This window comes from Typha latifolia, chromosome 3 (assembly GCF_019914945.1).
Source record: "Typha latifolia isolate L0001 chromosome 3, TyphaL0001v2, whole genome shotgun sequence".
Classification (NCBI taxonomy): domain Eukaryota; kingdom Viridiplantae; phylum Streptophyta; class Magnoliopsida; order Poales; family Typhaceae; genus Typha; species Typha latifolia.
The window spans coordinates 8,801,140-8,825,667 of record NC_133088.1 but is presented as its reverse complement, the minus strand read 5'-3'; the positions used below and the strand labels follow the sequence as shown (position 1 = coordinate 8,825,667).

General features: G+C 36.3%; 1 protein-coding gene across 6 annotated transcripts; it reads left to right on the top strand.

Annotated features, from left to right (window-relative positions):
• The first annotated feature begins 3,985 nt into the window (after positions 1–3,985).
• LOC140783412 (thiosulfate sulfurtransferase 16, chloroplastic-like) lies at positions 3,986–24,169 on the top strand. Of its 6 annotated transcripts, XR_012108140.1 has the most exons (10): positions 3,989–4,172; positions 4,254–4,334; positions 4,431–4,504; positions 4,610–4,680; positions 4,780–4,833; positions 6,367–6,445; positions 6,532–6,569; positions 6,649–6,733; positions 16,313–16,506; positions 23,955–24,169. XR_012108140.1 is itself a non-coding variant. In XM_073130301.1 (8 exons), exons 1-7 carry the CDS (start codon positions 4,090–4,092, stop codon positions 6,534–6,536), a joined length of 447 nt encoding a protein of 148 aa, XP_072986402.1. In that variant the 5' UTR covers positions 3,989–4,089; the 3' UTR covers positions 6,537–6,569; positions 6,649–6,908. The 6 variants fall into 6 exon arrangements, 4 of the variants coding, with proteins under 4 accessions (XP_072986400.1, XP_072986402.1, XP_072986403.1 ...); XM_073130301.1 differs by lacking the exons at positions 16,313–16,506; positions 23,955–24,169 and having other exon boundaries at positions 6,649–6,908; XM_073130299.1 differs by lacking the exons at positions 6,532–6,569; positions 16,313–16,506; positions 23,955–24,169 and having other exon boundaries at positions 3,986–4,172; positions 6,649–6,908.
• The last annotated feature ends 359 nt before the right edge of the window (positions 24,170–24,528 follow it).

The window sequence follows — 24,528 nt, the reverse complement described above, 5'->3', positions numbered from 1 at the left end:
TCATAAGTTATATCCAATGAATTTGCCATTAAAATTATATTGCTCTTACAAACTCTAAGAAAGTACATTGTTTATTTTTACATCTATGAAGGATACTATTATTCTACTACTACTAAAATTCTCTTCTTCTGACCATAAATAATAGTACCACTTAGATGAAAGAGAATTCTCACTGACCATTCCATTCTTAAAACAATAATAAAAGATGGCCGGAAAAGATGAAGAAGAAGGAACGGAGAAAATGAGGGACTAGGAATCGGATGAAGAGATGGAATAAAAAGAACAATGCGGGACTGGGCAACGGAGGAAGAGATGGAAGAAAAAAAATGTAGGAGAGAGATGGAAGAAGAAGATAGCACAAAAACCAACACCCAGTCAGTTAGACTTTTATAGAAAAGATATTTCCTTGTACGTCTAGTAATTATAAGTCATTCAACGGCATAAGAGTATAGTCGAAAGAAAAAAAAGAGAGAAAATGCCTAACTTACATGAGGTAAAATGGGCCCGCCATACAAAAATGAAAATAGTGGATTTTTGTGCAAATCACCTACGTTTTGTTCACAACCTAACTTTCATGAGACTATTTGGGTATGGATAGCATCCATATCTTGCAAAACCACATATAGATGTAGGGCATTTGTACAAAACAGGTTAGCTTTTGGAATAGCAAACATAGGCTCATGCGCTTATCTCTTGTATAAATTATGTGTCACATTGACTAGAGTCATTCTGCAACAGGAGGATCCAAATGTTAGATAAAAATAGCCAATGGTGGTGATGAAGGTAAAAGGTGGTGAAGCACGTTAGAGAGTCAGAAGATGAGCAACAATCGACAATGGTGGTGAAGAAGGGAGATTAGTTTAGTACTTTTATACTAAGGTTACTCTTACTCTTATTTTGGGATAGTCTAAAGCTAAAATGTAATTCTCAATACTTGAATTTTTAAATAAAGGAGACTGCATTTCCTATAGGTCGGATACAATAGGTCCTATTAGGAATAGTCCTAAAGACTTATACAACTCGAACTAAGATTTGCCTTAAAGACTTGTACACAAGAGATAGACAAGAATAATGATAAACAAGAATCCTAAACCTAACAAGACAAACTAATAAACTTAGGTAAGCTAGTCTCCATATCTTTTTAACGTTTCACCCCAAATAAATTTTGAATCAGAAAAAATTCTGAATATGAAGATTATAGATAATGACGTCACCGATCTTCTCTATCTTATTTCATATTATTTAGACGTTTCAAAGATAACTGATAAATATTTTCTCAAAACTTTGCATAATTTAGCATAATTAGGCCTCCTACTAAATCACATAAGCTAACAAAATAAATAAGTTAAAAAGACTCAATCGCTAAGCCTAATGTCCCTGTGGGACAATCCGATCATATCTGTATCATATCATTATGTGCATTTCATTATAAAATGACGTGTATTTAGTATAAAAAATAAAACATTCAGTTTTCAAGAGCCAAATCTTGCTATTAATAAAATCTAAGGGTTTTTTTTTCTTGGCAAATCTTCTCCGATGTAGGCCTTAGATTTAGAAACAATTTGGTTCACTTAAATAGAAAGGAAAAAAAACAACTCTTGTATACTCTCGTATAGCTAAAGAGAAAAAGACCATAAATGCTATTCAATCTTACATCGAGAAGGAATAGATATAAGGCTCACTTAAAACCCCTCTCGACATTCAAATGATGTAGTGTTTAAGTAATCTCTTAAACACATACTGCGTAATTAACAATCCTTATGAAAAAGATCACTTTCCTTTGGTAATTACTTGGGCAACTGATCAAACCTCAAATACATTCTCACTTGTAGCCCAAGTAAGTAGACATGATGTAGCTAAATATATAACTCTATGAAAAAACTAAAGAACTCCTCTAAGAGTAGAAACTCAGAGTTCTCATTCCAATCATGTATCAACCTTTGGCTCCTTGTCCTTTTAAAAATATGAGGAATATCTATAAATTATGTTAGGACAAACCAGTAAAGAAATCTTTAAAACTATTTCTAAATCTGAACTTTTCTTCACCCTCTTACGCAGATCCGATTAGAGGCCACTTATCCAATCCAGACATTGCTTAAGCTTCTTAAGTGATTGCATTTTATGATACAATAACTGAAAACTTGTTAAATTCAATATTTAACTTGATTTCTTTGCACGATTTAATACTTCTTAAGTTATGTGACGACTATTATACATATGAGTCAAATTTGTACAACTCAACTAAATATTATTTTATCCATGAATTTGACATTATAAAAATATCCCTTACAAACATAAAAACTACATTGTTTGTTTATACATTTGTGAATGGTCCTATCATTGTGCAGTGCAAATATTTTTTTCCTCGTCCAAAATAATAGTACTAAGATGAAAGAAAATCCTCACTTTATGGTTAGATGGTTATTCTATTCTTAAAACTATATTTATAGAGGGTAATATTCAAAGAGGGTAGGAGAAAATGAAAAGGAATGGAGACAACTAGAGGTCTAAAAGAGAGACCCAAAAAAAAAAGGAAAATGAGGGAGATATGTGATACAACTTGGTCCATATTAGCTCTATCTACGATATTGGATTCATTGGTATGAACCTATTTATCTAGTTAATTTTATTTGAAAAAATAAAAGTATTTTTTTCTGGGACTATATTCGAATATGCCAATGTGAATGCCTGCATGTGTTCACAAAAATAGATAACGCGATTAGCACATTCGAACGGGCTCAGATCATTTGAACACAATCGTTCAAACGTCTACACACATTCACAACGACAAGAATTATAATTTCGCACTTGAACGCAATCGAGTGCATTCGAATACACCGCGGCAAAATTTGTTGGTATAAATATGTGGAAAAAACCCTAATTAGAGTTAATCTAATAATTGAAAAGGGCATTGAGCCTTTATCTCTTTCTCTTCTTACTCTAGCCATTAGCGCCCTCTCCTATCTCTTTCCTTCCACCACTCAAGTCTTTTGGTCGGCTTCCTCTAACTCCTAGTTCCCCTCTTCTATAACAATTTTTTGCCATTCATACCAAAGAATTAACCTAACACCTATCTAGCCATTGAAAGGCTATCAAGCTAGGATTTATCTGACATTCAGCCACTCTTTTGTTGATATCTCAAGATCAAGCCATCCAAATCTTGCGATCATAGATTCGTTGGAAAGCTCATTTCAAGAACGAAAATATATCAAATATTCAGGAAGATCCAATAGTTAGATTATCCATAGTTTCTTTTGAAAGTAACGTCTCCAATCTAGTTCAAACCCATTATGGATCGGACCAAGCCGATTGGTAATAAGATGGAAGAGGAAGATAGTACATAAATCTTCCCCTATATTCCTACAATTATATGAACGTCCAATTAATTAGACTTTTATAGAAAAAATATCTTTATCTACGTCTAGTATTTAGTGAGGCACTCAATAGCATACGAGCATAGTTGAAAGGAAAGAAAAAGACAAATCTGAATTACAAGAAAACATAAAATGGGCCAGCCATAAAAGAAACAAAAATAAAGTGGGGTTTATTTTTTTTTCTGTAAATCACTCTAATTCTTTTTTTTCTCTATTTAAGAGCTCGAATGTATAGATATGAGTTGAACAAATGGCAATCATTTTTAGATACTGAGATACTTAGACCCCACTCAATTCTGACCAATATACTCAACTGCTTAGTCTAAGTTTTAAGCTATGTACAAACTATTGCTACAAACTAATTGTGGTCAATACGTCACTCTAAGTGATCACGCTATCACGCTGCTCTTATAAACCATTACACTATTGAGCATTAATTGAATTGAGCCTTAAACTAAGCCACTAAATTATTAATATAATTTTCTTCGCAATAATTATTTGTGGAGGCAACTGCCAATTTTACGAGTTATTCTTAACTGTATTCTAATTTTAACGAGCGCAAACTCGCATACTGACGCAGGCCTTTGAATTAAAATCTATTCGACAGATGTCCTAAACCCAGAAGAATTGCAAGAGACTGCGTTGTAATCTCTGAAGTAGGAGACCAACCACTTCATTTGTTATAAATAGAGATCCAGGACAAGTAAAACCCGCAATGAACACCGGTGACAAACCCCACCCCATAGAGCAGAGCTCTCCCTCCTCCTTTCTGATTCCCCTTATGGCATCTTCTCTGAGGTAATAAATACCAATCTCCTTCCTTCAATTTCTGTTCCAAAATAGCTGGACTTTAGTATGGCCAATTTTTTGTTTGTTTAGCTCAAAGGGAGTTGTGTTGGCCGTCAACGTTGGTGCAGCCAGCGATCTGATCCGTTCTGGCCATCTCTACTTAGATGTCAGGTTTGTAGTTTTAATACCTGGTTGTTGTTTAATTGACTACTTCGTTACTTCACAGCTACAATTCTCTCTCGGTTCTTACTCTTTTACGTCTGATAGGACCGTAGAAGAATTTAATGAAGGGCGTTTGGAGAATTCCATTCACGTGCCTTACCTTTACTTCACCTCTAATGGCAAGTTTAATGAACCTCTTCGTTCTGTAATCTCTCTTTCTTCATCTATAGGCTGTTAATCTTGTCCATTTCTGACACATAGTTGCTTTGAAATTTATGGGTCAGGGAGGGACAAGAACCCTCTTTTTCTGGAGCAGGTGTCATCGGTTTGCAACAAGGATGATTTCATAGTAGTGGTAACTTTTCTTTCTCGTCAGCTTAATTCGATAATATAGTTTTATTAATATCTTTTCTAAGGGAAAGGGTGGATCCCATCTTTACCTACTCTTTGGAAGGGATGTCGAAGTGGAGCGAGATCTCACCAAGCTTGTGTTGATCTTATATGTGCTGTGAGTGATCTCTTTTCTATAATGCTTTCTTCTTTCTTTCTTTCTTAATTGCTTCCATATTTAAACGTGGTTCAAGTTTAATGTGCCTAGCTAATTAGATCCACGATGGAGTTTCAAATAAAGCATTTAATTAATTTTAGACCAAGAGATGGCCCAGAACTAACATTTCTTTTATCCAAAGAAAGAGGATAAAAGATTGCATTATGAACCTAGAAGCATATAGTGCTCAATTAAATCATCACGCATTAGTACAAGTTGACTTTGCTAACGCGTGTAAGCATTCATACAACTTGCACTCGGTAGGCTACAGAACTCTCTTTCTAAGCCATCTATTTACTCTAAATTTTGTTAGGTATGCCTTTAATTTATCAAATAAGTAAAAAAGTATATATGATCACTTTTTTAGACGCTGACGTTTAATATAGTATCATGCAGTTATTGTAAAATCATATGATTACGTAGCTTGTCTGCCGAGTTTATAAAAATGACTTTTATTTATTAGTGATTTCTTAATCGACTCACTTGTGAAATGCTTATATAAATATTTTGGAATCACCTGCATGCATGGCGAAGCTAACCTCCAGTGGAAGAAGATAGTAAGTTGCAATATGGGCTTATTCCTTGAGAAGTGGAATATGAATAAAAAAAGGCGCCTATAAACTCCTCCAACGTTATCAGAAATAGGAGTACTTTTGGTGTGAACGATGGTTGCTTAAATTAATTACTAACAGGAATCTTACATGCAAATATAATATAATCTTGAATAGAATTAACAAACAGGCTGTAATTTTAAAATTGCAGGGCTACAAAAATGTAAAAAATATGGATGGTGGTATTGCTGCATGGATTCAAAATGGATTTGCTCTGAAAAAGCCTCAGCAAGAGCAGTAGAATAATTTCAAGTCCATCAAGCAAATAACTTGGTCCAGTTATAAATCATGATCAGTTTAATAAGATGCTTGCCGGATTTATCTAATATAGATACTTATCGATGAAAAGTTTATGTTCCCTGTCCAGGGTCAATATGACCATTAACTCTTTCGTTTGCATTGTAAATTATAATATGTTTTCTGTTGGAATGGCTGTAGAAGGACATGAGTACTAAATGATGATGGAAGAAAGAAATAGGAAAATAATATAGTGTGTTGCCTCGTCATAGCATTACTCCTAACAAAGCACTATTCCCTCACTTGGCTAATGAGAATATGACAGCTATAAATCTCTTTAATGTGTACGTAGGATAAGGTGCTATGGCGAGTAAGCATATGACAAGGCAAAATCCTAATATGCTTGCTTTAGCTGTATTAAAGGGAAGGAGGAAGATTCTCTGAAGCCCTACAAATCTCTTGTTTGTATTCTCGAATATATATAATATTCATGGTAAACAGAAGTGCAAATAAATTTTCCTTTTTACCAGCAAGTAAATGTCTATTTTTTCATCTCTTATGAGCAAGCATTTTTTTTTTGTAAAGCAAACATTTTCAGTTACATTGCTTGCTCACAAAACCTCCTTCTTTGTCATGAGCCTGCTAGGAAGCAAAAGAAATTATTGTTCTATTCTTTGGCAAAACCTTCTATACCCCTCTTAATAATCCAAGGGTGACAATCCAAGGTTTGTAACCGCAAATTTAATCTGTCTTTATTATTATTTTTTTATATGCTCGATACTGATTTCTCTATGCTAGGGAAAATTTGTAGAGTAGATTGAAACAAAATTAAAAATTTGGATTGATAAGGTACAAATAAACTCTTAAAAATTCTATCTCCAAGATATAGTGTTTTTATTACTAACTTTCTAATGACTGTATTTTGAAGAAATTTGGAGACCAATGGCCAGCCCAAAGATAAAGAAGAAAAATCGAAATCAATGATTTTGTATAAAGGAAGGAGGATCAAAAGAGTATAATTATTATTATTTTCTTTCTTTTTTAATGTTTTCTCTCTTTATTTAATGAGTTTTAGAGATGAAATATATATATCTTCTCGTAATGTGACACGTTCCATTCAATATCATACATTTTGGATTAAATAGATTTGTTTTTTCCAAGACAAATAACTACTTTCTGAAGATAAAATTTGTTCTCAAGAAAGTTCTATTTGACTAGATCTATCTTATTTGTGACGGAATTAAATTGGGTAGGTTGGGTTGACAAGATCTATCTTATTAGGTTAGGTTAGGCTGGGTTAGATTAGGCTGGGTTTGGGTTAAATTGTGTATATATTGGGTAACTTAAATGAGGGTATTCTGGTAATCATATTAGTGTAGTTAACTTAACCGTGGAGTTTAGTTAAGTTAAGCTAACAGAACTAACAGCAGGGTATTTTCTGTAAATATTAATTGAATCATAGGGCTCGATTTGCACATAGTGAAAATGTAGGGTGTAAATGCAAATTTAGTTAAAAGGCATGGTGTTATATACAAATTTCCCTAAATTTTATTTGAACAGATTTCTTATAGAATTTTTATAATAATATTTTTCCAGCAAAAACAACTCCTTTTATGCATGTTTTATTCTATCTTATTTAAGAAAATATCCTAGAACAATCTAATAAGTCCTTATATTAAATGGATTGGTTAGTTAATTAATAATTAATTGAATAGAGGGCATCTATTAGAAAGAAATAGTTCTAGGAGAGAGATCATGTGAGATAGAGTACTTAGGTGAAGGTTTACTAGATTTAGGGAAAATCTAATTCGGATAAGATTTGAAAGCAAAATCTGTGAATTAGGCTATATATTGTCCAAATCCATTTCAAATGGAAGCCAATTTTAGAGTTAGATCTAACTATATGATATTTGAATTAGAGTGTATAGTGTAGGAGAAAACTGATTTGGAAGCAAATCTTTGTGGGGGTGATAACGCGGGTTTGAATCAGATCTAATTCAAGTTTTCTATATTTTATTATAGAATATGAGAGAGAGGATATGAAGTATGTAAAATTAACTTTGATACGAAGATGAGATTGATAGCAATAGATGTCTAGTCACTTAACTTATCACAAATATGTATGTACTGTTTTTTCACCCATCTCTGCTAGGATTTTCTTCGAGGTCCAACCCTCCTTCTCCCTGTCATCTCTAATAGTGTGTAACCAATCCAACTCGCTGAAGCCATCTCAGATCTCCCCGATCTCCCTTCTACCTTTAGCTCTTCCTAGATCTATTCCCATACTATCTCTCTAACTCTCTCTACCGTACAGCCTCCCCCTAACCTCTGGATACACCGAATAGTGCCATTAACAAAAGAAAAAAAGAAAAAAAGAAAAAGAAAATCAAACCATTGCCACTTCTGCTGGTGCATACTCATCAACCATAACCTCTCCTCCCCACTACTAGCCCCAGCCCCACCTTGTTAGCCTTCATCACTCTCCCTTTTCCAACATTTGACCCTTCCACCTCAACTTCAATGGAAAATGAGGCAAAATTCCTTTAGAAATTTTCTAAGATGCTCCAAGGCAACGACATGGAGGAATCTATTCCTCTATTGGCGGATAACACTATACCAAGCCGCAATCCTAGTCTTTGCCTGATAGGGAAACTCTTAACAGACAAACCTTTTATTGTTGGAGGCCTGAAAGCTACCCTCTTGAAAGCTTGGAGTTTGGAAGGAGATCTAGAATTAATTGAGGTTGGTTCCAACATGTTTCTTTTGTCCTTTGAAGACGAAAAGGATAAATGGCACATGTGGACTAGCTTTTCATGGTCATTCAGTCGCGACCTCTTTATCCTCAATGCCTTCCACCCCAACTTGCCACTTGAGAGCTAGAATTTTGACCATGCAGAGTTTTGGGTGCAACTACATGGTCTCACGCTGGAGTATCTATCACCCTCAATGACACAGAAGTTGGTTGCCAAAATTGGTGCTCTTGTCCCCACCATTCCTTCTGTAGCTTCTGTGGCCGCATCGACCATAGAGGCATACTGACGTGACAAGCTGCTTGGCATGCTCAAACCTTAGTTTATTTGTTTATTCAGTTAGGGATCAACTCACCCTCGCCGGAGATGAAGGCCAAAGGAAACGATGAAGGGAGACACGCTCAACACTGATCGCGATCAATGGAGTTCTCACCCTTTAGCAGTCTAGACCTGCAACAGCAGTGAGGTCTCCCTACACTGCTGACTCCCAAGCAACGCCGCGCTAGAGTCTTCCTACAAGGGGAAAGGGGAAATGAAGACTAGAACCCCAAAACTTCTTCCACCCTATCACCTTTCGAGGTTCAATCCCCAAGGAATGATCTGATTTAGGCTGAAAAGATGCATGGGTGTGAGGGGAGGACGACACGCCAATCCCAGTCCACTATTCCAAATCTTTCCTTTCTCATTAGTGTGCCTATGGGTCTTATCAACCTAGAAACTCTCCACCTAAGCTGAGATAGGTTACCACCTTATCAATACAAGATACCATGCAAACATGATCTCCATGTCCAAAACCCTAGAGGAAGCGCCAAAAAATACTAGGGCTAACTAGCTGCCCTGTAACACCTCCTGCCCCAAGCACCAGAGTGCTCTACCACTATCTTAAACAACAACCACCCATACTGTTCAAGTGGCTCCATCCTCTCTGGGTAAAAGAAAGGGCGCTGAGATAGTCAATCCAAGACCATTTAAATCACCCCCCAAGGTTAGTAAAAATAAATCTATCTCCACGAATGATATGGCCAAGGCGGCAAGGCCTAAGGTGTCACAGAGCAAGTCATGAAACTGATATCCTAAAACTGTCGAGGGTGTGGAGGCATCTCGACAGCTAGGAAACTGAAAAAAATCCTCCACAACAAAGGTTAGCACAACCTCATTTTTCTTTTCGGAGATGAAATGTGGTGAGAATTAGGCTTGTGCTATCCTTTATGATCTTTCTCTTCAAAATAATTTCATCATCCCCTCTAAGCATTTCTCCTGAGGCTTGTGGCTTCTTTGGGACGATAGACTTCTTATCGAGATCATGGATGCTTCCTCTAGCTTCATCTAAGCCAAAGTAACCCACTCTTAGTTCTCTCGAAGCATCATTTCTATAGGGTTTATGGCCACCTATACCACTCCTTGTCTTCTCTCTGGAATCAAATTAGTACCTTCGTCATCATCTCAAAAGTCTCTTGCTATTTCATCGGAGGCTTTAACCAAATTGCCTATATACAGGAGAAAGAAGGAGGCAACCATCCAAACCTTAAGAGAATGGAGGCCTTCTTAGATTGGATTAGCAAGACGGGCCTTCATGACCTTTGCTTCGATCGGCCGGCATACACATGGTCTAACAAAAGAGGAGTGAGTAAGCTCATCAAATAGTGCCTCGATAGAGGTTTAGCAAACTCCTATTGGTGCAACACCTTCCCAAATGCACACATCATCCACCTCCCGACAATCTCGAGCGACCACAACCCTTTGATGTTGGAAACTCTCCCCCATAGCAGCTCAGGCAAGCAAAGGTTCAAAACCGAGAATTGGTCGTTCTCCAAAGACACCTTCTCTAGCTTTTGCACTAAAACCTAGGCCATGGTGAGCAAGTGCACACGTACTCTCTCTTTTAAGTTGCACCACCTTACTAACAAGGTCAGACTTTGGGCCAAGAAGGATGCGGGGAACCTTAGAGCCCAAATAGAGCATGTGGAAGAACAAATCTCACACCTTTAGTCCTCTTGGAACCCGAATTAAGATGACTGTATCAGAGAACAAATTCTTAGGAGCACACATGATGACCTCATGATCAAAGAGGAGCAATATTGGCATCAAAGAGCCAAGGTCAGTTGGCTCGGTTAGGGTGATAAAAGCAAACAGTTCTTTCATGCCACAGCCACCACCAAGAAGAGAAGGAAGAATATCACCTGCCATCAGGTGGGAGAGGAGGAATGGACCTAAGATCCTTCTAGGATTAGAACTACCTTTGTGACGCACTTCAAGACCATGTTCAAATTCACAAGCCTGCCATCCATATTCAACTGTTGTCTTGGCAAACTGAGCAAAACCTCTAATATCTCAGAGGAGGACCGAACAAGAATTCTTAGCACCCCCTCTGATGCTGAGATAGAAGCAGCCATAAAAGCTCTTGACTTGGATAAGGCCCCGGGCCCAGATGGACTAAATGCAAGATTTTTTCACTCCCTTTGGCCCAACCTCAAAAATGATGTCTCAACTGAAGTAAGGAGATTTTTCACCTCAAAGAGCATGGACAAAGGCCTGAACATGTCTATCATTGTATTAATCCCTAAGAAGGAGAATCCAACTGTGGTAAGAGACTTTAGACCTATCAGCCTATGCAACACCATTTACAAGTTGATTGCAAAGCAAGTTGCTACAAGAATAAAATAGTGCTTAAGCTCTATCATCTCCCACAACCAAAATGCTTTTATCCCAGGCAGGTAGATTGTTGATAACCAAGTAATTGCCCAAGAAGTACTCTCCTTCCTAAATTCCACCCAGAGTATGACTGGTGCGGTCATGCTAAAAGCTGATCTCTCTAAGGCTTTCAACCTCATGGAATGGAGTTTCATCGGTGACTGTCAAGCTCCACGGCTTCCTAGACAAATTTATTAAACTGGTCATGTCTTGCATTAGCACTGCTAGCTAACTTTGGATGTTAATGGTAGCACAGATGACTGATTTACTCACTCTAAAGGATTGAGACAAGGGTGTGACGAATATTTTTCCTTGATTGCATGGACTGATTTCTGTAATAAATTTAGATCTTGAAGGAATTTTAGTGTAACCTATCTTTGGTTCCAGATCTTATCAAATTAGTATCAGAGCCTAACAATTGGTATCAGAGTCTATCAATTGGTATTAGAGCCTAACAATTAGTATCAGAGCCTAACAATTGGTACCAAAGCCTACCAGTATGTCTTGATATTTTTTGACGATATATTGGTGTATAGCATGACTAAATTAGAGCATTGGCGGCATTTCAAAGATGTGTTGAATTTTTGAAGCAAAACCAATTGAAGATCAAGAAGTCCAAGTGCTTATGGAGAGTACCACAAATGGAGTATTTAGGCTATATCATTTCAGCGGAAGGTGTAATGGCGGATCCTCAAAAGGTTGCATGTATGATTGCTTGGCTTATTCCTACTACCACCACCGGATTGAGAGGATTTTCGGGGCTGACCGGATATTATCACCGTTTCATCACCGGGTATAGCAAGATCGCTGCTCCTCTCACTTTTTTATTGAAGGACTCTTTTAGATGGACGGATGAAGCCCCTACAGTCTTTGAACAACTAAAAATAGCAATGACGACGGTGCCCCTTTTAGTGCTACCGAATTTCACCAAAAAGTTCATTGTGGAATATGATTAATACGAACCGAGTCAAATCGGATAACATCAAAGGGATATTAGGCTCAATGGTTTGAGTCTAATTTTCTTATCTGGTTATTTGGTTTAGTTCGAGTCTTAGTAGGTTATGATTTTATTTAATTAGCTAAATCCAACTCTGCATAGTTTCAAGAAAATATTAGTACAATATTATACACATATCTAAATAATATCAAACTAGTTGGATAAGGTCGCCAACCTCTAGATCTACAACTTTAATATTCATGACTTCTCCAATTCAGAATCTATCTATGACAAAACGAAAGCTTAATCCAAGAGTTAATCAGAGAAGATAAGAAAGACTGATTTAGTTGGTTTGTTAGGGTTTTAACTTAGTTGTTGATTTGTTAGGATTTATTAGAGTTGTTTACTTTAGTTGATGAGTCCTTGGGGTGAACCTCTATATATATGTGGACGAAACTCGAATTGGAGTATGATGATGATAATAGAATTGGATTATTGATTTCTTGCCTCCTATCTTCTCTCTCGACTCTCTCCCTCCTCCCTGTTCACTATCCTTCCTCTTATACCATTGGCAAGGTTTTTTCTACTTCTAATCTCCCTCGACTGTCGAGCCACCCCTCTTGGTTTTGTAATTTTCTAACTACCGGAGAATATATAACGAATATTTTTCCATGATTGCGCGGACTAATTCCTATAATATATCCAGATTTTAAAAGAATCGCTGCGTAGCCTATCTTTGGTATGAGAACCCATCAATTTGGTATCAGAGCCAGGCGAACCTCAGACCTCCATTAATGGTTGAAACAAAGAAGATGATATCAACAAGGAGACTTATGGAGAGCACACCGACAAGGGACAACTCAATCCACGATGATCCTAACCGTGAAGCCGATTCCTTTTGAGCAACCACGGCAGGATCGAGTCAACCAACATCCATGGGTGCGAATATGGATAAACTTAGGGGCATGTTCCTAACATTGTTGCATAGAGTTGACACTATGCAAAAGTGTTAGGTTTTTAATTGTTGGCAATTGTGTACAAAGTATTCTAAGTGTATTTTTACATGTATATGAGTTTTATACAAGTATAGAATATCCCTGGTTTGAAGAATTGCAAGATTATTGAAGAAAAGTTGTTGAGTTCACACCGTGTTCAAAAATGCGTTCGAACGCTGTGCGTTCACAAACGCGTTCAAACACGGGTACTTGCGTTCACACAGACTGAGAGCTGCATTCACAAACGCGTTCGAATGCAAGCTGAAGAATTCAAGCTGTCGCGTTCGAACGCACCTGAGATCAAGTCACGCCCGTTCGAACGCACCCGGGCCATGTTTGAACGCATCAATGAAGTTTGAAAATATTGGATTCTCGTGAATTTGGATAAGACTTGGATTTGGCTCTATCTTGGAGATTAAATATAAAGATTGTGATGCCCTAACTCTAGTGTGGTTGAAGAGGCATTATTGAAGGAGACTTCTTGAGGCTACATCGATTCTTCAACTAACAAGGTCCTACTCATCTACAAAACTTAATATTTCGTCTTAAGGGCTATCTAGACGAAAGATTAATCTCGAGGGCTACTGAGGTTGGACTTTAATCACGAGAAGTCGTTTGGATCGATGGGTTATTTTGTGAGTCAGTCTTGTAACTGCTATTATTCTAGTGATTGGTTTTGATCCGAGTTTGGATCCGTGGTTTTTTCCCGTTTGGGTTTTTCCACATTAAAATCTTAGCGTTCATCTCTGCTTTTATTTTTAATACTTTTACTTAAGCAAACGAGTGATATCATTACCTAATATTTAGATACATACTTATGTCTAGGGGTTTTTTCAATTAGTATCAAAGCAGGTTCTCTCACCCTTTGAGAGAGATCAGATAGGCATGAATTTTCATAGAGATGGACCATCATCTATAAGACATCCTATCCTAGATGGATCAACTTATGGATATTGGAAAGCTAGGATGAGAGCTTACTTGAAGTCTATAGATGAACGAGTATGGTTTGCCGTTGTGAACGGTTGGAGTCCACCAATGTACATGGTGGATGATAAACTTGCTGAAAAACCGATAGAGTCATGGGATAGGTCAATTTATGAAAAAGTTGGATGGAATAGCAAGGCAATAAATGCAATTTTTAGTTGTGTTTCCTTGGAAGAATTTAGAAGAATTTCTACTTATGAGATAGCAAAAGAAGCTTGAACGATCTTAGAAACTACTCATGAAGGAACTATGCCTATAAAACTTTTGAAACTTTAGAGGTTGACTACTAGTTTTGAAACTCTACATATGGAGGAGAATGAGACATTTGATGAGTTTTATGCAAAGCTGAGTGATATAGTCAACTCCAGTTTCAACCTAAGAGAGAAAATTCTTAAAAATAGAATTGTCCGTAAGATCTTTAGGTCTCTTCTAGAGAGGTTTCAAACGAAAGTTATAGCTATTAAGGAAAGTAAGGACATCGATTATATGAAAGTTGAATAATTGGTAGGAAATCTACAAATATTTGAGTCCAGTCTTTCAAAACCGAGGAAGTCCAAAGGGATTGCCCTATCCACAGTTGAACAAAATATAGAGGAGTTTGATGATGAAGGTGATTTAAATGTTGAGATGTTGGCTATGTTCGTCAAAAAGTTTAATAAATTCTTTCGGAAGCCAAACAAGTTGAATGCTAAAAAATTTGAGAAAAGCAAAGCCTTTGCGAAAAAGAAGAATAATGTGAGTTCGAATACAGGTGTGAGCAACAACAATGTCAAACAAAAAAATAAGAATTCTGAAAATAAAGTTCGATATTTTGAATGTTCTAGTTTTGGACACATAGGACAAGAATGCCCTAATCGCCTTAAGAAGAAGGGTAAAGCTATGAAAGTTACTTGGGATGACTCAGATGAATCTAATGATGATTCTGAAAAAGACGAAGAAAACTTGGTAGCTTTTGCCTCTTCTCTACTTAATATTGATTCTGTTGTTGATACTGATAGTACAGATGATTAGGATATCTTACTAGTTGAGGAAGATGTATCTGAAATTCAAAAGGCATATAATGACCTATACCTGGAGTCGTTTAAACTCAAGAAAAGCAATCTTAGACTACTTCAACGACTCAAGGTAATCGAACTAGAAAGAATTCAATTTGAGGAGAAGCACAAATTGGAACTTGAACGTGTCAAAGACCTTTCTAAAAAACTTAACGATGCAAAAAATAAAATGAAGGCTGATGAAATTGAACTAGAGTGATTGAATAAGGAAGTGGCATTTCTAAAAGGGAAGAACAAACTTGACGAGATTCTAAAGGCTCAGATCTCTAGAAAAGACAAGTATGGTGTTGGATACACTAATAATTCAAATATTAATAAAACTGTCCAAACAAGAAGTGGTAAAAGGAATACCTAAGATGAAAGAAATGTCAAAAAAAAATGCGCAGTTCGTGTTAAATTAGAAAACAAATTCAGATCTCACACAAGAAGGTAAATGTAGCTACCATTGACCGTGTGCTACAATTAGTTCACATGGACTTGATGGGTCCAACAAAAACTGAAAGTCTTGGAGGTAAACGTTATATATTCGTAATGATCGATGATTACTCTAGATATATCTGGGTTGCCTTTCTACATGAGAAGTCTAAAACCTTTGAAGTTTTTAAATCATTATGCTTAAAATTGCATAATGAAAAATCTACTACCCTAGTTAGGATTCGTTCTGATCATGGAAGAGAATTTGAAAATAAATTTTTTTCTATATTTTGCGATTCTCTTGGTATTCAACATGAATTTTCAGCTCCTATAACTCCACAACAGAATGGGATTGTGGAAAGAAAGAACCGAGTTGTGTAGGAAATGGCTAGGGTTATGTTTCATGCTAAAAAGGTTACTCAAAGGTTTTGGGTAGAGGCGGTCAATACAGGGGTATATGTGATAAATTGTGTTTATCTAAGACCAGGTACAAAAATGACTACATATGAAGTATGAAAAGGTAAGAAACCTAGTGTTAAATATTTTTGAGTTTTTCGTAGTAAATGTTGTATCTTGCATAATCGAGAATATTTGACTAAATTTGACACTAAAAGTAGCGAAGGCATCTTCTTAGGGTATTCTAATAATAGCAGAGCCTACATAGTATTTAATCTTGACACTTCTACGGTTATGGAATCTGCTAATGTTATTATAGATGAATCCTCGACTGATATAACTGAAGCTACTCCTATTTTTGTTTCTACAGATACATATGACGAAGAAATAGGAAAGGAGCTTGATTTGGAAATTGAGAATCAGGACGAGGATAAAGTTGAAATAAACAAAGATGACTGCAACATACCGGAACCATCTGCTAGAGTGAAATCAAATTATCCATTGTCACAAGTGATCGGAGACGTGAATGAACCAATTAAGATAAGACGACAAATCCAAAATGAGGTATCATTTACTTGTTATATATCTTCTTTTGAACCTAAAAATGTGAAGGAAGCATTGTTAGACGATTCTTGGGTTAATCCTATGCATAAGAAATTAGAGCAATTTTCTAGGAATGATGTTTGGTATTTAGCTCCTAGACCTAAGAACGTAAATGTCATTGGAACAAAATAGATTTACAAGAATAAAAGTGATGAACATGGCAATATAATTCAAAATAAAGCTAGACTAGTAGCACAGGGATATACTCAGGTAGAGGGTATAGATTTTGATGAGACATTTGCTCCTGTTGCTAGATTAGAGTCTATTCGTATACTGGTTGTTATTACTTGTCATTTCAAATTTAAATTGTTTTAAATGGATGTTAAAAGTGCTTTCTTGAATGGTACTCTGAATGAAGATGCTTATGTGGAATAACCGAAAGGGTTCGAAGATCAAAAATTTCCTTCTTATGTGTTTAAACTGAAAAAAGGCCCTCTATGGGCTAAAACAAGCTCCAAGAGCTTGGTATGAGAAGTTGACCACTTTTTTAGTGGATGCGGGGTTCACTTGAGGGGGAGTGGACAAGACATTGTTCATTAGACGGTTGAACAAGAGTTTAGTTGTGGCACAAATTTATGTGAATGACATTGTCTTCGGGGCAACGAGTCAATCTTTAGCTAAGGAGTTTGCATATCTCATGCATAGTCATTTTGAGATGAGCATGATGAATGAGTTGAAGTTCTTTTTGGGACTTCAAATTACTCAGTTGGAAAGATGGATATTTATCGCTCAAACCAAGTATGCTAAGGATCTTGTGACTAAATTCGGTTTAGAAAATACAAAACATGCTAGAACTCTTATGAGTACAACTACCAAACTAGGTAAGGATATTTCAGAAAAAAGTGTTGATCAGACACTGTATAGGAGCATGATTGGTAGTCTTTTGTACTTAACTGCTAGTAGACCAGACATTGCATTTAGTGTCGGTGTGTGTGTGCTAGGTTTCAATCTGAACCTAAGGAGACACATTTGTTTGCTGTGAAACGTATTATAAAATATGTTAGTGGCACAGTTGATTTAGGTATCTGGTTTACTTATGACTCGGGAGCTATCATATCTAGATACACGAATTCTGATTGGGCAGGTTCATGTGATGATAGAAAAAGTACCTCAGGTGGATGCTTTTATATTGGAAACAATCTAGTTGCTTGGCACAGTAAGAAAACAAAACTCGATATCTTTATCTACTGCGGAGGCCGAGTACATTGCAGTGGGAAGTTGTTGTTCTCAGTTACTATGGATGAAACAGATGGTCAAAGATTACGGCATTGAACAAGATACTATGGTGCTTTATTGTGACAACATGAGTGCTATTAATATATCGAAAAATCCTGTTCAACACTCGCGTATAAAACATATTGATATCCGACATTATTTTATACGCGAGTTATTTGAAGACAAAATAATAGCACTAGAACATGTTGAGACGGAGAAACAGTTGGGTGATCTATTTACAAAACCTTTGGATTTATAGAGATTTGAGTATCTTCGTACTTCTTTAGGGATTTGTGCTTTGGATTGATTTTTTTTGTTTTGGTTTGCGTGTTTTGGTTTGCATGTTTCATTTTTATTATTTCTTTTCGTTTCTTTTTAGGTTTTCTTTACTCTGAACTTTTCTTTGGTTTTAGTTTCAGATTTGTCGAGAAATTTTTGTTATAAAAAAATTTTGATGCACTCCTAGATTCAATAATATACTCTTGACATAAAAATATGATTTTTTCTCTTGATTACGAGTTATTATAGTCAATTTTGTAATCTTGTAGTATATTGTATCATTTCTGATTTATTCACTCTCTCAACTTCTATGATAATTAAACTAAATTTATTGCACTCATAACCTGTGTATATTCTTTAGAGAGCATGACATCATGAAATTTTTTTTAATAGCTCACTATTGACCTTGATTTGTACAGTTTGACCTCATGCTTAGTCTTTACAAATGTATTCATAAAAGATCAATGAAAAGGGCTACAATGAGTTTGTGTGAAAGCCATCGAGTTTAGAGTCCAGTTTGACTCAGTACATTGCTTGCAAATTAAATAAATTTTTTTGATATTTGTGAATATCTTTTTGCACATTGTTTGATATGTACTACAAGAAAAGGGCTACCTACTCATGTGTGAAAGCCATCATTGCACCTATATGGTTTATGTATAAAAAAAAATTCCTGTTCTATTATGGAGAATAAGTCGAAAAGTGCAAATTTAAATACTAAGTCGGTTTGACTACTGTGTTGTATCATTGTTTAAATAGGAAAGTTTATTTAAGAAGAATGTTTCATGTTATCTATGCTCAACTTGCATATGCAGATTGTTATGATCAATCAAGATTTATTTAATTTTGAGTGATGCATTAAAATATTGGTTATAATATGCTTTTGACGATTTGATTGATCTATGTATGACTTATTTCATTCGATTGTCATATTCTGTCTTGATTCTATTTTGAATTTCTAGAAGTGCATCTCCAAAAAGATTTTTTGATTTTTTCTTATACTTTTTATTTAAAAAAAAAAGGCGTTCAACCGCAAATTTTTGAGTTCGAATGCAGTGATTGGCGCATTTGAACGCGCAGACTGGTGCGTTCGAACGCACTCGAGGATTCTTTATATATTGCATCCGAACCCAAGGGTTTTCATCTTCTATCTTCCAAACCCTAGAAACCCTTCATTTTCTCCCTATCAAATCTTCAAGATCTTGGTCTTTTTCATCAAATTTCTCAATTCAAACCCTTTTAGAGGGTATTTCTCCTCTGGATCTAGCGTCTTTCGGCCGAATCATTTAGTTTTTCTTCACTTGTGCGAGGTATGATCATCCATCAATTTTCCTATTTTTTTTATTCAATTAAGTCTCTTAGTCTTGATTGATTTTGTGCATTTTTGAGTTTTGATCACGTTAAAGTTACTATCTTGATGTTTCTTCTGTGATTGAACGTGATATCTTAGCGTTTTCAAGTGGAAGATGGATTTCATTTAGGGCCTTCATAGTTTCTAGAACTTTTTAGATTTCTTGCTATCTTTTTGTTTGCTTTGGGCATGTATTGAATCTTGCAACTTGTTTCTTTCCCAAGAATGCCTAAAAAAGCTACAGTTTCCAAGAAACCAAGGCCGTCTTCATCACCTACTTCGGCTCCCAAATTTTCTGCATTTACGGCTACAGGGAGATATAAACATAATTTTGGCACTCGACTTGTTATCTGTGAACGGCTTGTGATCATTTCTGATTTTTCTGCCTTGGGGATCGAACAGATCTTTATTGAGCGAGGATGGTTATCCGTGTGTCCGATGAGTGGGACTGCATATGTGGAAGTTGTCAGGGAATTTTTTAGTAATGCCACGGTTTTAGAATGCTGTATACGTTCTACTGTTCGTGGGGTTTCGATATACTTGGACTCCGATGTTATTCGTGCTGAACTTCAACTTCCTGATGGCGAGTTCCAGTATCCATCGTCTGCTCCACTTCCTGATGTCAAAGAATATGTTGGTACTATGTTAATCAAAGAGGAACGTTGGAAGGGAAACATGATGCCTCATGCGAAACTGACATCAGTAGCTCGCATGCTTCACCTGCTTTGTCTGTACAACGTCACCCCCAAGACTCGACATTCCAGTATTAGTCCGGATCGTGCCTTCCTCCTTCATGTGATGTTGTCGGGAGTTTCTGTTGATTTGGCTGCGGTGATCTACGATTCCATTCTAACAGCTGCATAGAAAGAAGCGCCTCATGAAGGGTTGCCGTTTGGCATATTTATTACCAATTTGTGCACTCAGAGTGGGGTGCGAGTGGATGCCTCGGAAGCTTCCCTTACTTCGCAAAAACCGTTGGATCAGATAACTCTTAAGCCGTCGTCTTCTCTCAAGCCGTCCTCTTCCGCCGCTGGACGTTCATCACACCTCGACATTTCTGATGACAGTTTTGACGATGACTTATCTCACACTGAGGGGGAGTTACCACAGTTCTCTGATCGTTTCGATCAGCTTAGCACTCAGGTGCAGGACCTCCATTCGGTCGTGAATGATTTACGAGCTGAGCAAGCTCGTTAGGGGACCGTACTCGACTCCATGTTGTCGATTCTTCATCGTCAATTCCCTCCGAGTTCCTAGTCTTTGGCATTTGTGTCAAAAAGGGGGAGAGTGTGTAGTGTGCTGGTGTGCGGTGAGTTTAGACGCGTGTTTAAAATTTAGGAGTTTACTGCGGTAGGGGGAGTGTTGGCATAGGGGGAGTTTACTAGAGTTTACTGGTTTATGTTTACTGCATAATAACTTTGCTTGAATACTTGTGAACTTATGCTTGCTTGATAATTTGTGTTTGGATTGTTATTCATTTCTAGTTATTTTCACTTGATCTTGGATTGGTATATGTTTATTTACAGGGATTGATGTGCTAAAAGTACTAGACCTGTTGAATGCTCATTTTGAATTTTTTGTAATATCTTGTAAACTAGATGTTTTGTCACAAATTGTCAAAGGGGGAGATTGTTAGGTTTTTAATTGTTGGCAATTGTGTACAAAATATTCTAAGTGTATTTCTACATGTATATGAGCTTTATACAAGTCTAGAATATCTCTGATTTGAAGATTTGCAAGATTATTGGAGAAAAGTTGTTGAGTTCACATCGCGTTCACAAACGCGTTCGAACGCGGGTACTTGCATTCACACAGACCAAGAGCTGCATTCACAAATGCGTTCGAACGCAACTTGAAGAATTCAAGCTATCGCGTTCGAACGCACTTGGGCCCGTTCGAACGCACCTAAGATCAAGTCATGCCATCCGAACGCACCCGGGCCGTGTTCAAACGCACCAACGAAGTTTGAAAATATTGGATTCTTGTGAGTTTGGCTAAGACTTAGATTTGGCTCTATCTTGGAGATGATATATAAGGATTGTGATGCCCTAACTCTAGTGTGGTTGAAGAGGCATTATTGAAGGAGACTTCTTGAGGCTACATTGGTTCTTTAACTAACAAGGTCCTACTCATCTACAAAACTTAATCTTTCGTCTTAAGGCTATCTAGACGAAAGATCAATCTCGTGGGCTACTAAGGTTGGACTTTAATCACGAGAAGCAGTGAATCGTGGGTTCTAACGAGCAAGACTGAGAGGAACAAAGTCGTTTGGATGGACGGGTTGTTTTGTGAGTCAGTCTTGTAATTGCTACTATTCTAGTGATTGGTTTTGATCTGAGTTTGGATCCGTAGTTTTTTCCCGTTTGGGTTTTTCCACATTAAAATCTTGGCGTTCATCTCTGCTTTCGTTCTTAATATTTCTACAGACTTTTACTTCAGCGAACGAGTGATATCATTGCCTAATATTTAGATACATACTTGTCTCTAGGGGTTTTTTCAAAAATGATCACAATGAATTCAAGGAATATGTCGTGAACCGATTAGGTTCGTCATCTTGTCGACGACGATCGAAGTTTCAAGAAGTACCAGCGGTGGGACCTCATCGAACCGATACCCCACAGGTCCAGGTGCATCATGTGAACATCAATGATGGCAGTGATGGCAGTTTTTTTTAATTAATTAATTATTTATTTATTTATTTTATTGATATTATTTATTTAGGTTTTTCCTTCTTAATTAATGCAAATAGATTATTTAGACATTAATTATTTTAATAATAATCTATAATATTCAATATGATTAGTATTAATTATAATTTGTATAATCAATGATTAATTAGGTATAAATATAAGTAGTACTCATATTTATTTATTTATATTAGATTAATATATAGATTTGTAAATTATAATTATCAAATTTATATACTAATATTTTTATGAGATACATTTTAAATAATTCTAATAATTTATTATACATTATTATTTTGTAACAAATAAAATAATCGGCTTATGTATTTATTTATTATTTTATAAAGTAATGACTACATAGTCTCTAATTAATCAAAATATAATTTAATTATAATTAGGTTTTTATCTATATTTATATTTTTATTTATAATTAAAAATCTAGCTAGTTATAAAAATAAGTAGAAATTCTAAAATCTATTAAATCATCATATTTTACTCGAACGGATTATAATGGGATAAACAACTAACTTTATGCTACTTGAACATTTTCAAATCCCGAACCCCTTATTTGAGACCCCGTGGACCTTGCTAGTGATGAGTGTCACTCGGTTGATAGAAGATGTAAAGGATACATAGTTTGTATCTTCTAATCAGAGTGAGTAGTCTTATCCCTTAGATGCCTTTCTCAAATTATGTTATATTATATAATATGTACATGCATATTTTGGCATCTAGCATGATTATATGACTTTATCTAGAGATGATTACAATGGAACATATTTTTATCATGCATAGAATTAGGCTAATCTTGGATATGAGTATGATGATGATAAATACAGATGATTAGAGATGACTATATTGTTATGATTTTATATGAAGATGATCTTCTAGTATGAGTATGCATGTGACAGACTAGCAGGAGTACGCATGTGTTAGATATATGGTCGGAGACTGTATTGCATTATTTTCCTCTTGACTTCCTTACCACCTAAATTCCTGTTATACATTGACTCATTATCGTACTAGATATATACATGTGATTTGGCATTTAGAAGGAAAGCATGAAATGTGATTGATAGGATAGTTGATAGAAAACGTGAGGAAACCCGAGTAGGCACCAGGGTTAGGGGTGCCTGGAGTGATGATTATGGTCGCTGATATGCGATTTCTCGTGGCCCATGTCCGAGGTCAGTTGAGTCTGTGCGCACAGACAATCGAACACATGTCGTTCACTAGGGCATATGTGGCGAGTTATCCTCACGAGGTTTCTATCAACTATATGGGTGCCCAGTTTGGATGGATGTTGATACCCTAGCGAGTGGCGAGGTATGATTATATTTAAGATACTCTTGCGGGTCACGGAGTATGCTCTGAGCCTTCAGACATGATGTTGAGACCGGGTACCAGGTGTTGACTGTGCATAGTGGTCTAGTATGATGATATTATACCGAGATATCGGTGATGATCGTGATGTTGAGAAATGCATATAATTTCATTATCATCTGTTATACCTGATTATCGAATGGTCAATATGTATCATAGGTGGTTGCATTTGATATCATAGCATGATCATGATCAGCATGCATCATATGTGTTATATTTGAGAGAGAGAGTTATGATGATGGTATGATATGAAGATTTATTTGTACATTATCGAGGATTATATATTTTACCAGTTATGACATGACATGTTATCTATTTTTTATTTATGTATTATTAAGGAATATTCATATACTCATTCATGACATGATGCTCTTTATGATTCATATTATCAAGTACATGATTTACTCTCTGTTTGGCATTACTAATTCAGGGTAAGGTCTATTCACTAAGTCTTTTGCTCATGACTCTCTTTATTTCTTTTCTAACCCCCTCAGATATGTGGTACGTGATAGCGAATTGAGATATCTTGAGAAGATATTTTAGAGCGATGATGAGGTGAGCTATAGATACGAGACAGTATAGATGATAGTTTATATATGAATTAAGTTGTACTAATATTTGATATTTGTACTAATTTGTATTAGACGATGAATTGTATAATACAAGTCGAATCATAGTGTACTCTTATATTAGTCATTTAGTTTGTATCTTGATGGTTTGTTGTGGCCTGTGTGGGTCCTGCCAGATTATGTGGTGGTTTAATGTATATTATTGTGGACTGGGATATTCATATATTAACAGGTTTATTTGGTTAATAGTATGATTTATTTGGTGATGGATTTTGTGATCATGGATAGGTTAGCAGGTTTTATTTGATGATGTCATGATTATATGTGTATAGGAAAGTATCTGTGCGTGATGGGCCCCGCCCGACTTGTCGCGTGCGCCACGCGTGTCCAGTGGGCGCATGGAAGTGCACGTGCCCGTGCTGGGCGGGGGCGTTACAATTTAGGTGGTATCAGAGCTTAGGTTTAAGGATGATCTAGCAAACCATCAAGTATAGTAGTT

Excerpts from the sequence above, each read along its gene's own strand:
- LOC140783412 (XM_073130299.1), top strand. The coding sequence starts at position 4,090 with ATGAACACCGGTGACAAACCCCACCCCATAGAGCAGAGCTCTCCCTCC. Across the intron at positions 4,335-4,430 it reads CATCTCTACTTAGATGTCAG|GACCGTAGAAGAATTTAATG; the intron begins GTTTGTAGTTTT and ends TACGTCTGATAG. Across the intron at positions 4,505-4,609 it reads CCTTTACTTCACCTCTAATG|GGAGGGACAAGAACCCTCTT; the intron begins GCAAGTTTAATG and ends TTTATGGGTCAG.